This window comes from Podarcis raffonei, chromosome 5 (genome assembly GCF_027172205.1).
Source record: "Podarcis raffonei isolate rPodRaf1 chromosome 5, rPodRaf1.pri, whole genome shotgun sequence".
Lineage (NCBI taxonomy): Eukaryota > Metazoa > Chordata > Lepidosauria > Squamata > Lacertidae > Podarcis > Podarcis raffonei.
Genome location: NC_070606.1, coordinates 13,486,209 through 13,500,979, shown reverse-complemented (window position 1 = coordinate 13,500,979; position 14,771 = coordinate 13,486,209). Strand labels below are relative to the sequence as shown.

The 14,771-nt window shown below is 46.8% G+C and overlaps 1 protein-coding gene across 2 annotated transcripts in view; it reads right to left on the bottom strand.

Moving 5' to 3' along the window:
* Nucleotides 1–278: 278 nt before the first annotated feature.
* Nucleotides 279–14,771, bottom strand: part of ARHGAP22 (Rho GTPase activating protein 22) — a 41,729-nt gene continuing 27,236 nt past the window's right edge. For both annotated transcript variants that reach the window (XM_053387889.1, XM_053387890.1), the window contains 6 exons: nt 10,995–11,202; nt 7,447–7,579; nt 6,868–6,941; nt 4,187–4,308; nt 3,088–3,931; nt 279–902 (listed from right to left, as the gene is read on the bottom strand). In XM_053387889.1, coding sequence (XP_053243864.1) covers nt 674–902; nt 3,088–3,931; nt 4,187–4,308; nt 6,868–6,941; nt 7,447–7,579; nt 10,995–11,202 — 1,610 coding nt within the window. In that variant the 3' untranslated portion in view covers nt 279–673. The remainder of the gene's footprint in view (nt 903–3,087; nt 3,932–4,186; nt 4,309–6,867; nt 6,942–7,446; nt 7,580–10,994; nt 11,203–14,771) is intronic.

Below are 14,771 nucleotides of genomic sequence, written 5' to 3'. Positions count from 1 at the left end.
CCAGGCAAAAACGTTGCTTTTCAACCAGGCCATTAGCTGGTTTAACATTCTATGGCTTTTATAATGTGGGGGTTTTGGGGGGGAGGGGTATTGATTTGGTTTGCATATGATCTTGCTTTTATTGTGCATTTTGTGTTGGTATTTTGTGTTTTTATGCTGTGAACCGCCCTGAGAGCTTCAAAGGAAGGGCGGCATGCAAATTTAATTCAGTTCCTGTTGACACCGTAAGCTGGCAGTATTGATTATGCAAGCAAGCAGTTATGCATAGGATAGAAATGTTGACTATGCAGGTTCATTTTAATTTAGCAGATCAGTTAAACGTTGCAAACCGAACTTTGTGCTCCCGTGCAGGAGAAGGCAGTGCATTTCTTCAGCAGAGTTCAAGCACTTTGCAACCATGCACAGGATCACACTTGCCCTGGGCCATCAAAAAGAAACTGCCAGAAATGATAACAATCCCTCTTGCTTTCCAGATAAGAGGTTCAACTTCTTCCTCACCAATCTATCATTTATCTTCAGCTGTTAACAACTTCTCTGGCATTTTGTATTGTTTGTAAGCCAGTAATTTAGCAAAAGTTTTCCCGCAACACTGCAAGCAAACGGGCAAAATTGATCCATGGCATTTTGAAGTTGGGAGCAGGGCAGGAGGAATCTGGCTGGCTGGAATCTCTCTTTATTTTGGGGTGCTGGCCATCTGGCTTTCTGCAGTCAAATCCCCCAGAGTTTTGAAGAAAGCTTCCATCTCTTCTTGCAGGAGGTGGTTCCTCTTGTCTGCATCATTCCGAGCCCTCTCTGAGTTCCGCAACTTGATCGCCAGCATTGTGTATTTCTTCTTTTCTTGATCGAGCTCTTCTTCTAATCTTGCCACCCTCTTCCTCAGTTCCGTGTTTGCTTCTTCAATCCTTAAAGCCAAGAGAGAGCATGAACAAGTTAACAAATGCTGCCACATGTTTATCTGTGATGTGACGACATGCCATAGAAAGCCTGGAAAAGTCATGTCCCCATAGTGACACAGCCAGCCAACTTTGTTTTGTACTGTACTAGCGCAGGGCATTTTTCTGCCCGAAGTAGAGCCCAAATACAGCACACAGGGACAACAGTTTTAAAAAGTCCGCACCATTCAGACACCAATTCCTGCCTTCATCTATCTCCCTCACATGGTGCCATTGGAAGCATGTCATATCACTATGGACTCAGCTACGCAGTTCAATTTATGTGATGGTGCTGGAGGAGACTCTTGAGAGTCCCGTGGACTGCAAGAAGATCAAACCTATCCATTCTGAAGGAAATCAGCCCTGAGTGCTCACTGGAGGGACAGATCCTGAAGCTGAGGCTCCAATACTTTGGCCACCTCATGAGAAGAGAAGACTCCCTGGAAAAGACCCTGATGTTGGGAAAGATGGAGGGCACAAGGAGAAGGGGATGGCAGAGGACGAGAGGGTTGGACAGTGTTCTCGAAGCTGCTAGCATGAGTTTGAGCAAACTGCAGGAGGCAGTGGAAGACAGGAGTGCCTGGTGTGCTCTGGTCCATGGGGTCACGAAGAGTCGGACATGACTAAAAGACTAAACAACAACAATAAATACATTATAAAAATGTGACACCAGATGGTGCTGTAGAGCAGCAATCCCAAGTCAATGAAAATTTCCATTGGGAGCTGTATTTTTTATAGCGTTTTAAAATATCTCTAGATCCAGCCCAGTTTGTGTATGCAAATTTTTCAGTTGCACATAAATCTATAGATGCAGACTGCTCACCTTACCTATTTTGTAACTCTAAAAATGTAGTATTTGCCTGTTGAAGTGGTGGGAAAACAAAATACCTTTGGGAAGACCCCCAGGGTATCCACACCCATCCCTGTGCAGAAACACCATTCAACCTTTTATTAAGTGTATCTCCAAAATGCTAAATGAAATCTACATGGCAATACTTTTTCTGTATCTCTTTGTGAAACCATGCACTACAAGATATAGAGGAAGTGAAACTACTTCATCATGAAGTGCAAGTTGACGTCAAACATATTCCCAAATCATCATGGACATTGCGGCTTAAGCTCTCTGGTTCCCCTGGGGGTTTTTTTGGGGGGGGGTATGTGTGCAATTGTAAGCACATCAGAGCCTTCCAAAAAGGCAACATCTCCAAGGCAGGAGGGGAAACCCCAAATCCAAGTAAATCTTGGCAAAAATCAGAAACTGCCCTCTTGTCCTTTGTCTTTATCCCTGGCATGAGCATGGTATTTCTTGTTAAATAGTCTTCCTAAAACACTATCTCTAAATGGCCTAAAAGGTAAAGGGACCCCTGACCATTAGCTCCAGTCATGGCCGACTCTGGGGTTGCGGCGCTCATCTCACTTTATTGGCTGAGGGAGCTGGCGTATAGCTTCCGGGTCATGGGGCCAGCATGACTAAGCCGCTTCTGGCAAACCAGAGCAGCGCACAGAAACGCCGTTTACCTTCCCGCCGGAGCGGTACCTATTTATCTACTTGCACTTTGACGTGCTTTTGAACTGCTAGGTTGGCAGGAGCAGGGACCGAGCAACGGGAGCTCACCCCGTCGCGGGGATTCAAACTGCCGACCTTCTGATCGGCAAGTCCTAGGCTCTGTGGTTTAACCCACAGCGCCACCCGCGTCCCATGAGCATGGTATTTCTTGTTAAATAGTCTTCCTAAAACACTATCTCTAAATGGCCCAAACCAGTGCTATTTTTCTAGAAAAAGAGGTGCTGAAACTCACCATGACCTCCCTTATTATCTTACAGTGGCAATGGAACCCACTTGAGAGGTGCTGGAACTCAGTTCCAGTGAGTTCTGGCTGAAAAAAAAGCCCTGGTAAACCTCTGATTTCTCAGATTACTGAGTGGGTAAGCTGAAGTCAACATGGAAGGGAAAGAAAGTGCTGTTTTTCTAGAAAAAAAAGGTGCCGGAACTCACCATGAACACCACCTTTGTTCTCGTATAATGGCAATGGCGCCCACCTGAGAGGTGCCGGAACTTAGTTCCGGTGAGTTCCAGCTGAAAACAACAACAACCATTCAGAGCCTCTTGTCTCGACTCTCAGGCATATATTTGCCTGCCTTCTGGAACGCTTACCTTTTGATACTGTAGTCATACGCAATCCTTTGTTTGCTCAGCTCTGCCTTCAGCTCTGCGACAAGACTCTGCAGGGCTCCAGAGCAGTGGGCGGAGTCTTTGGAAGCAGACGCCCCATTGTTTGGATCACTGTCGCCGCTGCAGGACGCCCCTGACCTCTCCCCGCTGTTATCCAAGCAGGCTTCGCTTTGAGGGAAGGAGCTAGCCGTGGCCCACTCCACCTGAAGAGAGCTCAAGGCCGAGGAGTCGCTGGCCCGACAGGCAGGGCAGCTGCTGACGGAATCCACGGCGAGAGAGAGTTCGCAGGATGAGCTCGACCAAGTGGCACTGGTGCTACTGTGGGTGCTGACAGAGAGGCCGGAAGTGGGGACGTTGTCGTAGGTGGATAGTCTCTGAGGCGAACCTGTGGCCCGCCCTCCTGAGGACGGCCTGCAGTGGCCTTGAAGGGAATACAGTCCATTCATGAGCCAGTTCCCACCGGAAGGGAAACCAGGGCTATCCAGCAAAGAGCTTCCCAGTTTGTGACTGAGCGACCCGGACCCCTGTTGCCGAAAGGAGTATTTCCAGGCGGGCAACGTTTGCCTTCTCTTGCCGGGGCTCGTTGCAGGAAGGCTGCAGTCTGCTTTGCTGTTCTGCTCCTTAGCTGCAGAAGATGCTGCCTTGAAGAGTTGGCTCACAGGGTTGACCGTGGGGCTTTCTAACTCGCGGTCCTCCCTGCTGTCCTTGGAGAGATGGTCTATTGTGCCATGTGGGTGCTGGCCGGGGCCCTCCGTCAGAGAGGCACCGAAAAGCTGACCATGCTCGCTGATCAAAGCAGTCATTAAGTGCTGGACCAGGGAAGTACCTGTGTGGTGATGTTAAGAGAGTTAGGTGGAGACTGCCAGCTTTGCAAACATTTGCGGTGATACCCATACTCAGAGCAGACTCACTAAAACCAATACACTTGGACCACTGAGTTCAGTGGGTCTGCCATGGCTTGGTATTTTGTCTAGAATTCTTATGCATTCAGCAACTGAATAGTCACAGGTTCTATAGCTCCCGAAATTGTCCACACACACCTGAAATATGCATCAGAACCTTAGGAATATAAAGTGCATACCTTCCATTATAGCTAACGGATCTTCTACTTGAGGCCGAAGGATATTTGGTCCAAATACAGTGGCAAGATTCTGGACACTCATCTTGTTATGGCTCGAGTGAGACTGAACTTCATCGAGAAATCTTGAAAAGACCCCACCCAAGAGAGAAATGAAAGTTACATTCACCACCAACTCTTCTCAGTGGAGGAAGAAGACCAGAGCGAGGAGTTACCACTTGTGTCGCTGCCATGTCTCTCTTTACTAAGGGTCAAGTTAGAATATGTGGGAGATACAAGATGAGTCTCCTGATGCTTTTACTTTGCAGAAAAGCAGGACCAGAGGCAATGATAGGCAGTGAAAGCCCAAGAGATTAACTCAAAATCCACACACCCTGTTCCTACCTATCGGGGGAAAGAGATCTTTGCCCTGCAAATGGCAAAATTTCAGGTGATTTGATAGCGGGAAGAGAAAAATTTAAGCAGCCCCCTTCCACCTGCCATTCCTCTGAAGAAGCTTCCAAACTTTTGCTTTCCAGTGAAACCACCACCACTGCCACCACACCTGTGAAGGAGTACCATGTGCCTCTCACAGCACAAGGTTGGCATGGTGCCAGGTTTGACCCAGGTTCTAGCCAGGAGCTATTGGTGAGGACTGAGGAGAGGCGGTGCTGTGCGTCTGACTTGCTTGGCAGCAGCTTTCTGCCACTTGCCAGGAAGGGAGAGGCAGCAGGGAGGCTGGTACAGGGAGGGCACATGGGCGGAATGTATCTGGCAGGCCTGCTGATGGATCCACACAGTGCCCAACCCCTCACTACCTCACTTCTCCTCCTCCCAGTAAGTGGCACCAGCGCTGCTGCCAGGAGGCCAGGTGTGTGGCACTGCCCCCCTCACCTAGCTGCAGATTCTAGCCATGGCACTCGTGCCCTTTTGACCTACAAGGTGTGACTGGAAAGTTCGGTGAACGGTCACAGAAATTGGACAGCGAGAAATATCCAAACATACAATTGGCATCTGAAACCCACGAAATGCTCACAATTGTGTACGGAGATGAAGCTGTAGCTCGAAATACAGTGTATGAGTGGTTTAAGCATTTTTGTGAAGGGCTGCAAACCATCGAAGATGACCCCTCGGTCTGGCTGACCATCAACGAGCGGAACGGCAGCAAATGTCGACAGAGTTCGTGAGTTACTGATGCGGGATCGGCCTTTGTCCGTCCAAATGATGGCAGAAGAATTGCCTATTCCACGTGAAATCGTTACTGAGGTTGCTGAGTCATCCCACCCTCCATATTCTCCTGATCTGGCCCCACCGGATTTCTTTCTTTTTCCAAAACTGAAATCTGCACTGAAAGGGCACAGATTTTCCAACATTCCACACGTCCAAGCTGCTGTGACAAGGGAACTGAAAGCAGTATGAAAAGAGGACTTCTCCAGAAGTTTCCAACAGTTCTATGAATGTTGTCAATGGTGCATTTTATCAGAGGGGGCCTACTTTGAAGGTCTGTAAGCTATGTATGTTCGAATATTTTTCACAGTCCGATTTCTGTGACCATTCACCAAACTTTCCAGTCACACCTTGTATTAATTTTTATAAAGCAAGTCTCTAGCCCAGGCTTCCTCAACATCGGCCCTCTAGATGTTTTGAGACTACAGTTCCCATCATTCCTGACCACTGGTCCTGCTAGCTAGGGATCATGGGAGTTATAGGCCAAAAACATCTGGAGGGCCGAGGTTGAGGAAGGCTGCTCTAGCCCATATAGAACCAGAGATACGAGGCAAAAAGTGCAGATGCTATTCTAACCAACTGTTGCTTTTTAGAAACTAGTTACTACCACCTTTCAGTGCTGTTAACCAATGAAGGCACTGCTTTGATTAACGTTTAGGAGAACAGTGCAAGCCACCCCAAGACAGGCGTTAGCAGCACTCTTTCTAGCTCATCACTCCGTTCTACATTGCTACAGCTTGAGGACGTGCCTTTTCCATCATCTCAAGAATCTGAGGGTGATTCCCCTGCAGCGTTTCCTGTTCTACCACCACCCAGTTGCATGTGACTGCCACAATAGGCTACAGCTCCTTTTAATACTGCAAACAGGTCTTCAAGTGGGGTGGAGCCATTGGAAGGGCAAGCCCTGATGGCCTTTCCAAAGCTTCAGTTGACTCCGAGCCTTTGCCGAGACAACATCTTCCCAAACTCAGCAAGTTGGACCCACTGAGGGCTGCACCCATAGTCCAAATTTGCTTCACCTTGGATACTCATCCTGACCTAGATGAGGCCCTGGTGTTCATTATCACTTGCACTGTGGTCCTCAACCTCCAGCAGAGGAGAGTGAGTTGCTTTAGCAAGTCATTATCTCTAGGCATCAAAGCCATTGTGAGTAGAAATTGGGATGCCTCCATGCTTGTCCCCCTGAATAGATATATACATGAGCAGTTATGGAACTGAGTAGGCCTGAGCCTTCATGCCCTGTCCATAATTTGGGAGAGCAGTTATGCTCTTGCTGGGGATTATTTCTCCGTTAGACCGTCAGTTCCATCAGTCAGAAAAAGAAGGTTCCATGCCAATACTAGTTGAGCAGCAGTGACTTTCTTAACCCCTCTGGTGATAGCACTCCCAGTGCTTCAGTATCTGATCTTTGTTGTCAAAACCAAAGGAAAGATTGCTTGGGCCAATACTTCCACCCTCCTCCCATAAACATGACTTACTTGCAGATGTACTTGAGGAGATTGTAGTTGGCCTGTGGAAGACTTCTCACATGCCTTGCCAGTTCCTGAGTGCCCTGAGGGACGGGACGAAAGCAGAATGAACGCTAAGCTCAATAGCTCCATAACTAGGGCCAAACACACAACCAGCCCCTATATTCAATGGCAATCTGGGGAGATCGATTAGTCTAGTTCTGGACAGAGTTGTCCTCCCCGGAAGGAGGCAGCTCCTAACCTGCTGATACTGCTGGATCCAGCCTTGAAGACTCGTGGCCTCAGTGGCTAGTTCAGTAGCTATGACTGATTCACCAGTTATGGCCCCATTTGGATATTCCATGATCATGCATTCCATGATCTAGTAACTTCCAGACGGGATTACTGCAATGCGCTTGACGTGGGGCAGCCCTTGAAGTTGACTCCAAGAGGTCGACTCATGTCTAGGACCTCATGGTGAAGAGCAGGTAAAGAAGTTTAATAATAATAAAATTATTGTTTTAGAATTCATCACCTTCTAAAAAGACCCCCAGTTTGATTGCTCTTTGCACAAAGGTTTGTTCGTGAGTTTGCGATGTGTTTACCGACCTCTCCTTTGTCCTTGGAAAGCAGTTGCCCACAGGAGAGGAAGTCTTCATATCTGGCAAAAGGAATTACAGGCTCTGGGAGCTCTCTGAGGTAAAGTTTCAGGAGAGAGGCTACTGTGTGGACATCAGTGTTGCTGCAACAAAGGAAGAAAAAAAGGAAGTTTTAGCAAGATGCAAAGCAGCTGGGTCAGAAACTCTGCAGTTGCTCTTGGCAAAGATGGGCAGGCTTCCGAAATCGCCTAAAAGAAAACTAAAACTAAACGATACCTTAAAACACACGTTTATTTATCTATCTAAGTGGTCAGGCCCTTTTTCTTGTCCAGAGCAAAGTGACTTATAACCAAACAGACAGTAAACCCCATATAGGTGCATGAAAGCAAAGAGGAAAGAGAAATCCATTAAAAAACATTCCACCCACTTCCTAAAGGCCACAGATAGTTGAAAGCCAAAGTAAATATGTATAATGAAGGTGTCAGCCAAGTCTCCTTGGGGAGAGTGTTTCACAAACGGAGCCACCACAGAAAAGGCCCGTTTTCCTGTTGCCTCTCTCCTGACCTCTCATGGAGGAGGACTTCAGATGCATAATAAATAATTAATAATAATAATAATAATAATAATAATAATAATAATAATAATAATAATTTATTACTTATACCCTTCCCATATGGACGGGCCTCCCCAGCTACTCTGGGTGGCTTCCAACAGGATATTAAAAACACAATAAAAGAAAAAACATTAAAAACTTCCCTAAACAGGGCTGCCTTCAGATGTCTTCTAAAAATCAGATAGTTGTTTATTTCCTTGACACCTGGTGGGAGGGCGTTCCACAGGGCAGGCTACAGTAAACCCTCAACTTATGTGGGGGGTACGTTTCAGGGATTGCGCCTAAAGCCAAAATCATGTATAGTCAAAAACACATCGGGTGCGATGGCAGGTGGAATTGCCAAAGTCTTTTTTTACTTCCTGCCCCCTTTTTAGCTTTTTTTTTTTAAAAAAAAAAGTTAAATGTGCATAAGTTGGGGGCTTACTGTATCGTATTCTTGAAGCGTTTAAGGCTTTATAGGCCAAAACAAAGCACTTTGAACTGGGCCCAGAAACTAATTAGCAGCCAGTGTAGTTGGGCCAGAATTAGTATTATATGCTCAAACCATCTTGCCCTGGTGAGCAATCCAGCCACTGAATTCTGCACGCACTGAAGTTTCCGAACAGTCTTCAGAGACATCCCCATGCATCATGAGTTGCAGTAATCTAACCTAGAGGTTACTTAAAAATAAAATAAAAAATGAAGTAGTTTATGTATGTGACGACAGCCGCTGGGATTCTTTATGCGCAGAAATGGAAGAAGAAATTACCACCCCCAAAAAAATTAAAAGCAAGATTTAAGAGAATGTAACGATGGGCGTTTTATGGAAGAATGGATGTCTTTTTTCAGACTATTTAAAGAAATATTATAGTATGATGAACTCGTGAGCAGGATTTGAGCTGTGAGCAACAGAAGGAATCAGATTATAGTCTTGTGGTCATGATTTAACAGGGAGAAGGTAGGGTGCAGAAAAAGAAGAGAATTAACCAATCCATGGGAAACAGGGTGGGAAGTTGACAAAAACAAGAGGAGCGAAAAAATTAAATGTTTATTGGACTGTGTATGTTAAAAATGTTGAAACTTCATAAAATATAATTTGCGGGTGGTGTGAACCCTAGAGGTTGCTAGATAGGTAAAGGTAAAGGACCCCTGGATGGTTAAGTCCAGTCAAAGGCGACTCTGGGATTGCAGCGCTCATCTCACTTTCAGGCCAAGGAAGCTGGCGTTTGTCCACAGACAGCTTTCCAGGTCATGTGGTCAGCATAACTAAACCGCTTCTGGTGCAACGGGACACCGTGACGGAAACCAGAGCGCACAGAAACACCGTTTACCTTCCCGCTGCAGTGGTACCTATTTATCTACTTGCACTGGTGTGCTTTCAAACTGCTAGGTTGGCAGGAGCTGGGACAGAGCAACGGGAGCTCACCCTGTTGCGGGGATCCGAACCGCGACCTCCCGATCGGCAAGCCCAAGAGGCTCAATGGGAGTGGAGATTCACTTGGGACAACGGCATTATCCAAGAGGCTGGGTTCTATAGCCCCTGTCTGTAACGTTGGAAATAAAAAAGGAATGTAAGATACTTTCCATTGTCTTTCTGCTTTCCTGGGCAACCAGTCTGTCTTTTTGTCCTACCATGACCCTGCTCCCTCCCACGTGTTGCACAACAGCTTTTTGAGTGGCTGCTGTTGCTTTGTGAGTTACGCCATGCTTGCTGATGTGCAGTCTACCTGCCATGGACCAGCCTCGCTACTACAGTGGTACCTCAGGTTAAGTACTTAATTCATTCTGGAGGTCTGTTCTTAACCTGAAACTGTTCTTAACCTGAAGCGCCACTTTAGCTTATGGGGCCTCCTGCTGCCGCCACGCCGCCGCCGTGCGATTTCTGTTCTCATCCTGAAGCAAAGTTCTTAACCTGAGGTACTATTTCTTGGTTAGTGGAGTCTGTAACCTGAAGCGTATGTAACCTGAAGTGTATGTAACCCAAGGTACCACTGTACTTACCTGATAATGTTTAAGTCACATAACCACTGTGGAAAGAAAAGTGGCCACTGTTCTTCCCTCCTATCATTGAAGCCAAGCTCCTTTTGGCCCCCCAATAAAATATTTGAGGGGATCTGGGGCCCCCAACAGGGGTGCCAACTTGAATAAAATATAGGGGGCAGCGTGGGTGTAGCCAAGAGGGGGCAGGGGGCAACTGCCCCCCTAAATCAAGTAGATCAATAAAAATAGTTAAATAACTGAGGTTTTGCCCCCCGCTAGCATAAAGTCTGCCCTCCTAACATAAATCCTGGCTACGCCATGGGGGCCAGGTAACCCTCACCCCACATAATCACAAAATGTGGCACTGCCCCCATTTGAATGGCAAATGCAGAGCACCGCGTTAGTTTGGCTGGCTGGGCCCCCACGGTAAAGAAATTTGAGGGGGCCCCGGGCCCCCCAGAGATGGTGTCTATGTTACCAGTGATACATACCTGTGATCTAGCATAAGAAACAGACACGGCTACTTCTGCATTGGTTAATCGTTAAGTGTTTATAATATGGTTGTTGTTTTTAGTAATTGTACAGTGGTACCCCGGGTTAAGTATTTAATTCGTTCCGGAGGTCCATTCTTAACCTGAAACTGTTCTTAACCTGAAGCACCACTTTAGCTAATGGGGCCTCCTGCTGCTGCCGCGCCGCCAGAGCACGATTTCTCATCCTGAAGCAAAGTTCTTAACCTGAGGTAATATTTCTGGGTTAGCGGAGTCTGTAACCTGAAGCGTATGTAACCTGAAGCGTATGTAACCCGAGGTACCACTGTACACTGCCCTGGGAGGTTCAGCTGAACTCAGATATTTTCTAAACTAAATACGGTGGCGATCCTCCTTCCTCAGGAGGAGGGGAGGGTGATGGCAAGAAATCTCCCAATCCAGACACGTGGGGGACTTCCAGCTCTCCTAGTATTCCCTTAAAAAATGCTGGTTCACCTGTCAAACAGAGGCTTCTCCCCACAGTCAAAGGAGTCCTGCAGCTCTTTCACCAAATTGGCTTGCCCAGGCATGCGGAAGAGTCCTTCCTCAGCGAGCCCATGCTCCCGGATAAAATCCACACATTGCTCCACCAGAAGTGGAGCCAGGTGCTTCCCGTACTTCCTTTCGTATTGGACTGTGTCTTCCAAGCGTTGACCAAAGATCCCTGCCAATGGGAGAAGCCAAGCATTATCTTTGGTGGTCCACCATCTCAGACCTATTTTCCAGGGACAGTCCCGGATTTACAGAAGCCATCCTGGTTTCTGAATTGATCGTGGAATGTCTCGCTTTTCCTTAGGGCGTCCCCCTATTTTTATTGGAGAAACGTTGGAAGGTATGGAGTTATGTGACCCCGCCCCCTGAGCCAAGGAGATAAGTAACTATACAACCTTTAGAAAACATCTGAAGGCAGCCCTGTCTAGGGAAGTTTTTTAATGTTTCATCTTTCCTTATATTTTTCTCTATGTTGGAAGCCACACAGAATAGCTGGAGCAATGCGGGGTGTAAAATAAATATTATAATAATAATAATAATAATAATAATAATAATAATAATAATACAGTGGTACCTTGGGTTAAGAACTTAATTCATTCTGGAGGTCTGCCCTTAACCAGAAACTGTTCTTAACCTGAAGCACCACTTTAGCTAATGGGGCCTCCCACTGCTTCCACGCCACCGCCACACGATTTCTGTTCCCATCCTGAAGCAAAGTTCTTAACCTGAGGTACTATTTCTGGGTTAGCGGCGTCTGTAACCTGAACCGTCTGTAACCCGAGGTACCACTGTAATAATAATAATAATAATAATAATAATAATAATAATAATAATAATGCTGCAATGACAAACCTAGACAGCATCTTAAAAAGTAGAGACATCACCTTACCAACAAAGGTCCGTATAGTAAAAGCTATGGCTTTCCCAGTAGTGATGTATGGAAGTGAGAGCTGGACCATATAGAAGGCTGACTGCCGAAGAATTGATGCTTTTGAATTATGGTGCTGGAGGAGACTCTTGAGAGTCCCATGGACTGCAAGAAGATCAAACCGATCCATTCTGAAGGAAATCAGCCCTGAGTGCTCACTGGAAGGACAGATCCTGAAGCTGAGGCTCCAAGACTTTGACCACCTCATGAGAAGAGAAGACTCCCTAGAAAAGACCCTGATGTTGGGAAAGATGGAGGGCACAAGGAGAAGGGGACGACAGAGGACAAGATGGTTGGACAGTGTTCTTGAAGCTACCAGTATGAGTTTGACCAAACTGTGGGAGGCAGTGGAAGACAGGAGTGCCTGGCATGCTCTGGTCCATGGGGTCACGAAGAGTCGGACATGACTAAACGACTAAACAACAACAAGAACAACAATAATGACATAGGGTGTTCCTGTTTTCACTGGAGAAATGTTGGAGGGTATGCAATTTTGGTGTGGGAGGAGTTGTGAGGGCAAGCAAGGTGGACTGAGTCCGTCAGGTTACATGAAGTGAAGGGAGAAGTTGATGGGCAAATCCATTTGGGAACTGAAACATTCTTAGATGCTGTTTGAGGCACCAGCAATGCTTTGCTCGGGTGCCTATGGCTTGAGAGGAATCACTGCAAAGTGATTGTAACATTGCAAAGGGGCACTGCAAGAATTGTAAAAAGGTAAAGGGACCCCTGACCATTAGGTCCAGTCGTGACCGACTCTGGGGTTGTGGCGCTCATCTCGCTTTATTGGCTGAGGGAGCTGGCGTACAGCTTCCGGGTCATGTGGCCAGCATGACTAAGCCGCTTCTGGCGAACCAGAGCAGCACACAGAAATGCAGTTTACCTTCCCGCCAGAGCGGTACCTATTTATCTACTTGCACTTTTGACATGCTTTCGAACTGCTAGGTTGGCAGGAGCAGGGATTGAGCAACGGGAGTTCACCCCGTCGCGGGGATTCGAACAGCCAACCTTCTGATCAGCAAGTCCTAGGCTCTGTGGTTTAACCCACAGCGCCACCCGTGTCCCCCTTTCACTGGGTTAAAGGTAAAGGGACCCCTGACCATTAGGTCCAGTCGTGGCTGACTCTGGGGTTGCGGCGCTCATCTTGGTTTAGTGGCCGAGGGAGCCGGCGAACAGCTTCCGGGTCATGTGGCCAGCATGACTAAGCCACTTCTGGCGAACCAGAGCAGCGCACGGAAATGCCATTTACCTTCCCACCAGAGTGGTACCTATTTCTCTACTTGTACTTTGATGTGCTTTCGAACTGCTAGGTTGGCAGGAGCAGGGACCAAGCAATGGGAGCTCACCCCATCATGGGGATTCGAACCGCCGACCTTCTGATCGGCAAGCCCAGACTCTGTGGTTTAACCCACAGCGTCACCTGCATCCCTCTGCAAGAATTGTAGTTCTTCCTTAATGAGGAACGAGGAGAAGCCCTAATCGGGGAGCGACACTACTGTGTGGTTATGGGATGTGTGGTGTTTTATGAGGGGCATAAAATGTGAGGGAAAGGACAAATGGAGACCAAGTCAATGGTCATGGGGAGAAGGAACTGAATGAGAGAAGAAAGCTGAAAGACAGGAAAGGGAGAGAGGACCGACTAAGGATTCAAAAAAACTTGCTAGAATAGACCAATCATTTTCTAAATAAAGGTGGATAATTGACAAGTCCTAAAAGGATTAAGTTCATTCATATATGCCTAAAGAAGCCAGGGTGGCTATCTAAAGAACTTTTAACTGAGTTAAGATTAAAAAAGATGTGTACAAAAAATGGAAAAGGGGGGAAACCACCAAAGAGGAATTCAAACAAATAGCCAGCACGTGTAGACACAAAGTCAGAAAAGCTAAAGCACAGAATGAACTCAGGCTTGCTAGAGAGGTTAAAAGCAACAAAAAAGGCTTTTATGGGTATGTTCGTAGCAAAAGGAAGAACAAAGAAACAGTGGGGTCACTCAGAGGAGAAGATGGTGAAATGCAAACAGGGGACACAGAAAGGGCTGAACTCCTCAATGCCTTCTTTGCCTCAGTCTTCTCCGATAAGGAAAACAATGCCCGACCTGAAGAATTTGGAGCAAATGATTCAGCAGAGGAAACACGGCCCAGAATAACTAAGGAGATAGTACAAGAATACTTGGCTAGTTTAGATGTATTCAAGTCTCCAGGGCCAGATGAACTGCATCCAAGAGTATTAAAAGAACTGGCAGATGTGATCTCAGAACCACTGACAGTCATCTTTGAGAATTCCTGGAGAACAGGCGAAGTCCCGGCAGACTGGAGGAGGGCAAATGTTGTCCCTATTTTCAAAAAGGGGAAAAGAGAGGACCCAAATAATTACCGCCCAGTCAGTCTGACATCAATACCAGGGAAGATTCTGGAGCAGATCATTAAGCAAACAGTCTGTGAGCACCTAGAAAGGAATGCTGTGATCACCAATAGTCAGCATGGATTTCTGAAAAATAAGTCATGTCAGACTAACCTGATCTTGTTTTTTGACAGAATTACAAGCCTGGTAGATGAAGGGAACGCAGTGGATGTAGCCTACCTTGATTTCAGCAAGGCATTTGACAAGGTGCCCCGTGATATTCTTGTAAAGAAGCTGGTAAAATGCGGTCTTGACTATGCTACCACTCAGTGGATTTGTAACTGGCTGACTGACCGAACCCAAAGGGTGCTCATCAATGGTTCCTCTTCATCCTGGAGAAGAGTGACTAGTGGGGTGCCACAGGGATCTGTCTTGGGCCCAGTCTTATTCAACATCTTTATCAACGACTTGGATGA